The sequence below is a fragment of the Electrona antarctica genome (assembly GCF_951216825.1).
Source record: "Electrona antarctica genome assembly, chromosome: 19".
Classification (NCBI taxonomy): Eukaryota; Metazoa; Chordata; class Actinopteri; order Myctophiformes; family Myctophidae; genus Electrona; species Electrona antarctica.
In genome coordinates, this window is record NC_136800.1 from 5,114,941 (window position 1) to 5,119,470 (window position 4,530).

Genomic DNA, 4,530 nt, shown 5'->3' on the forward strand with positions numbered 1-4,530 from the left:
GTTGGGCAAATCCACAAACACACACAACCAGCCCTTTAAATCATTTTGATGCACGTCTTCCCTTCCCTTATAGAAGCATTTTTTTTTATCACTGGCGTTAAAAAACAAACAATGTCTGTCATTGTCTGATTTAATTTACCCAGTTCATGTTATAAATGAAATCTCAGGCTATAATTGTATAACAGCTGCTATGCGCAAAATCCAATCTCGGTTAAATAATGACCTTAACAGTAGACTTCCTTTGACGAGTTGCCTATCACTTCCAGAATGTCGTTTTTGAAATCCTATCTATCTGTTTCCACTCTTTGCAGGATATATAGGGGCCTTATAACCCCAGGTCGGAGACCTTTGGGGACAGGGCTCTCTTTTTGGACACCTGCCCGACGACACCTGTCAAACGATACAGTTGTGTTGCGCATGCGTAATCGTCTGCCAGAAATCCCTAAAGCTGGGATCGTCTGTCAACCAATGGTGTTCAAATCTGACCAGAGATAAAGTCATAGTCTTGCAGGCCAGTGTGTGGAGCGAGAGGATTTCATAACAAACAGACAGTGACTTGACTGACTCTGACACGAGACGTCGCGCGACCCCACGAAAGGAATAAACTATGCCGAGGTCTTTTCTGGTGAAGAGTAAACGGGCCCACAGCTACCACCAGCCACGGTACCTGGATGACGAGCACATCAGACTGGACGCACTTCTGGCTCATGTATGCGCAGGTAAGGTGTTCAGCTCAGTGGCATTCTGATAACTTTATAGTGTCAATACATGCCGTGCGTAATTGGTAAAAACAATAATGTCCAAAGTCTGAGATTTAACATGGTGCGTAAATGCCTTAGCAGTATATGATTCTTGTTGTTATTCTATACCACTCTAAATCTGTTTCGCACAAACTCATCAGTGTTAATTGGACTCTTACATGTTAAATGGAACCTCCGAAAATAAACGTGTTATTCTACTGTAACTACGGTATATATAGGCCTATGTCTATATATCACATTGTAAAGTGGTGGAATTATATGCACATATATCCTGTGCTTTCTATAAGCAGAGAGCGGTGACCAGGAGGATGTGGACTCGTCTCCGCGGAGAGCTGAGCTGTCCTCCAGCTCTCCTCTCAGCCTGGAGGGCAGCGTGTGTGACCGCTCCGTGGACTATGACTTCTGGCGTCCTCCGTCTCCCTCCTCGTCGCCAGGTAGGCTATTATTCCACATTTTGTATATTGTTTTGCTGTAATTTCGTACATGCCTATGGTCAAGACTTAAGGAACCATATACAGGCAGTGTTCTCACATTTTCATGTGAAGTTTACCCAAATTACCTCCATCTGACTGAAAAGCTTTTTGTGCCTGTGCGGGACTTACAAATTTTCGATCGGCTATTTTCATAGGCATGGAATAGGATCGACTATAATTAATAAACTATAATTTCGCTGGAATAGAATTTTCACATTTCACGGAATTTTCGCTCTAGAACCCCCACATTAGGAACCAGTGGCCTATAACATTAAATCAGATTTTTCTTTCTTATTTCTTCCCTCTTCAGATTCAGAGAAATGTTTCACTCCGGCATCAACAGACGACACCGGTCACCACCGCACCGTTCCATTCCGGCCGTACGCATGGACATACCCGGGCTCTGAGCTCAGGCACCTGGTTCAGCGATCATCATCATATCAGCACCGCCACACCGCGGCCCCCGTGGATCCCGGATCACCAGCACCACTGAGCGGCTATAAAGAGGAAAGCGGCTCCGACTCCCACCTTTACGCGCAGCGGGGTCTCGGTGGCAGATTCTACCAGGACTATTCCGCAGCGGCCGTGTACGAAATGTACAGCACGGGTACGAGGGACGACGACGAGTATTTGGATCGCAAACACAAGCCCAGCAGCAGCTCTGAAGTCAAGTCGGAGGGGAAACACCAGACCAGCTGTTCTAAAGTTCCGCCAAATGGATCCTACAAGTGTATCAAATGTTGCAAGGTATTATAAGCTGAAGTGATTTCCAGATACATCAAAGCCATATATCTTTATGGAATTTTATATTGACAAAAAACAAATAAATGCTGCACGGTGGTTAATGAATGGCATGGTGGTGACACTTGAGTTGCATTGCATGACTTGACATTCCAACACGTTTTCTCAAAAGGTGTTCTCAACGCCACACGGATTGGAGGTTCACGTGAGACGCTCGCACAGCGGGACGCGGCCCTTCGAATGCGACATCTGTGGCAAAACCTTTGGACACGCAGTGAGCCTGGAGCAGCACAAGGCCGTTCATTCTCAGGTATAGACTACAGAGGCCTCCCTCCGCGCACAAATATCATTATAATAAATAGGCCTATGATTAATTATTAACGATGATACAGTGATACTATAGCCAGTAGCCTGCCTAACGGACGTTAGCCATAACTCATTTAGACAATTAGGCCTATATGCAGACATATTTAAAATAATAATCTGTTTTCTGTTACGCAGGAGAGAAGCTTCAACTGCAAAATCTGCGGCAAAAGCTTCAAGCGCTCCTCCACGCTGTCTACACACCTGCTCATCCACTCGGACACGCGGCCGTATCCCTGTCAGTACTGCGGCAAAAGGTTCCACCAGAAGTCAGACATGAAGAAACACACATTCATTCACACAGGTGAGAGAGATAAGGCTGGCTATAGGCCCACATGACATTTCCAAAACATATACAAAAACAATCCTGTAATTTAACTCCCAGCAGCGTGTAACCCATGCTTTATATATAGGCCTATAACTAGACCCATACTCGGCCCATATAAGGGTATATTTCATGGTTCTGTATACCCTGCGAGTTAAATTAATTATCACCGACGACTAATTGTTAATTATTTTGACATTTTATTAACCGTTAGTATCCATGTGATTATTTTGCACATACAGGTGAGAAGCCACACAAATGCCAGGTTTGCGGGAAGGCCTTCAGCCAGAGCTCCAACCTGATCACACACAGCCGCAAACACACCGGCTTCAAGCCGTTCGGCTGCGACCTCTGTGGCAAGGGCTTCCAGCGCAAAGTTGACCTGAGGAGACACAAGGAGACGCAACATGGACTCAAAGTGCAGTGTTGAATGACGCTCGTTTGTACTCGAGACGCACTTTCTTTTGGATGCACTGAATGCAGAAATTGTATTATTTAATTTTTTGTTTGTTGGCCTATACTCCGTTTTCTACTGCTGTCAGATGTAGGCCTATACTTTTGGCTGAGGTATACACTATATATAGGCTATATTTGGTTGATTTAATGGAGATAGGCCTACGAATTTATTTAGGCTAGTCTATTGAAAGTATTCTAAAAATGTTATTATTAAATGTTATTTATAATTCAAGTGGGTATGTATATTGATGCCATTTTCAAAATGAGTGGCCTAAGCAAAGCAGTGATTTAAAAAATAGCGGCATATGACTGAATGTCCATACGTTTTTAAAAGAATCACTCATGCATTTTATGAGATTATGACCCTTTATATCGAAATTTTAAAATACACATTAAAAAATGAAAAACGGGAAAGGGCGAACACCCCGAACCAATTTTTTGTCAACAAATGCTGCTTGCAACATGTCATGGCTCATTCTTTCTATAGGTTAAAATAATTGATATAGGCTATACGAGAAATTGCCTATAACTTGATAAGATGTAAACGTGCGTTAATTAAGATTTTGGATAGATTTTTAAAAGACTATTAGATAGAATATATAGTAGTTTAAAAATCTTTCCAAAATCTTGTAAAATCTTGTAGTGCATTGGAGGCTCAAGCTTTAAATTAAGAACTATAGGCAACTTCTCTCGTGAAATGCTCAGAACGTTATGTTAGGCCTACCATACAGCAACATGCTGAATAGTGAATAGTATTGCATTTAAACATAACACCTTTCTTCTGAATAGGTCTAGCTATACAAACATTGCGACACTCACTCCAGTTAAACATCAATATGTGTGCATTGTAAAAATTAGAAGCATAAGCAATCAATCACGTTTCAAGGCTACATGACAGCCTGGTCGAAATAAAATCTCCCGGATTTAAAAAATAAATACATAAAAAAAAAATCCGGAATTCTCCTAGCGAGAGCCACCTGGTCAAAACCAAATATTTTCACCCGCCAACAAATTAAGTTATGATACCATAAACCTTCGAGTGAAGGAAGTCCAGAGAAAATAGCGTCACTTTTATTACTCCACCAGTTCTTTTATAGCATTCATCCTCGTGGCCACATGACGTTGCCCCAGTGGGTGTGATTTATTTGGTTGAGCTTTAAACCATCTAGGATCTGATTTAGACCCATCCATCTACATTGTATTGTGTAGGCCTATGTTTGTTTTACAATAGATAACACCATTACTTGAGCACAGGCTTCATCAGGTTGCTATATGCACCGCCACCTGTCATTTTAAACAGCTTCTTCAAATACATATATGCCTGATTGAGATAAATGGGAATTAGATTATGTATAGGCTATCTAAACACAGAAAAAAAATGTTGATCAAATGCATTCCAAGACACTTTCAA

General features: G+C 41.9%; 1 protein-coding gene across 1 annotated transcript; it reads left to right on the top strand.

Annotated features, from left to right (window-relative positions):
- The first annotated feature begins 371 nt into the window (after window positions 1-371).
- On the top strand, window positions 372-3,496 carry gfi1aa (growth factor independent 1A transcription repressor a). The gene is made up of 6 exons (XM_079530034.1): window positions 372-719; window positions 1,052-1,195; window positions 1,545-1,981; window positions 2,148-2,285; window positions 2,477-2,642; window positions 2,906-3,496. The coding sequence occupies exons 1-6, from the start codon at window positions 608-610 to the stop codon at window positions 3,091-3,093; spliced, it is 1,185 nt and encodes a 394-aa protein (XP_079386160.1). The 5' UTR covers window positions 372-607; the 3' UTR covers window positions 3,094-3,496.
- The last annotated feature ends 1,034 nt before the right edge of the window (window positions 3,497-4,530 follow it).

Bases quoted from the DNA above. Each gene is read 5' to 3' on its own strand.
- gfi1aa (XM_079530034.1), top strand. From the start codon at position 608: ATGCCGAGGTCTTTTCTGGTGAAGAGTAAACGGGCCCACAGCTACCAC. The intron at 720-1,051 runs GTAAGGTGTTCA...TTCTATAAGCAG, and splicing joins TCTGGCTCATGTATGCGCAG to AGAGCGGTGACCAGGAGGAT. The intron at 1,982-2,147 runs GTATTATAAGCT...TTTTCTCAAAAG, and splicing joins AGTGTATCAAATGTTGCAAG to GTGTTCTCAACGCCACACGG.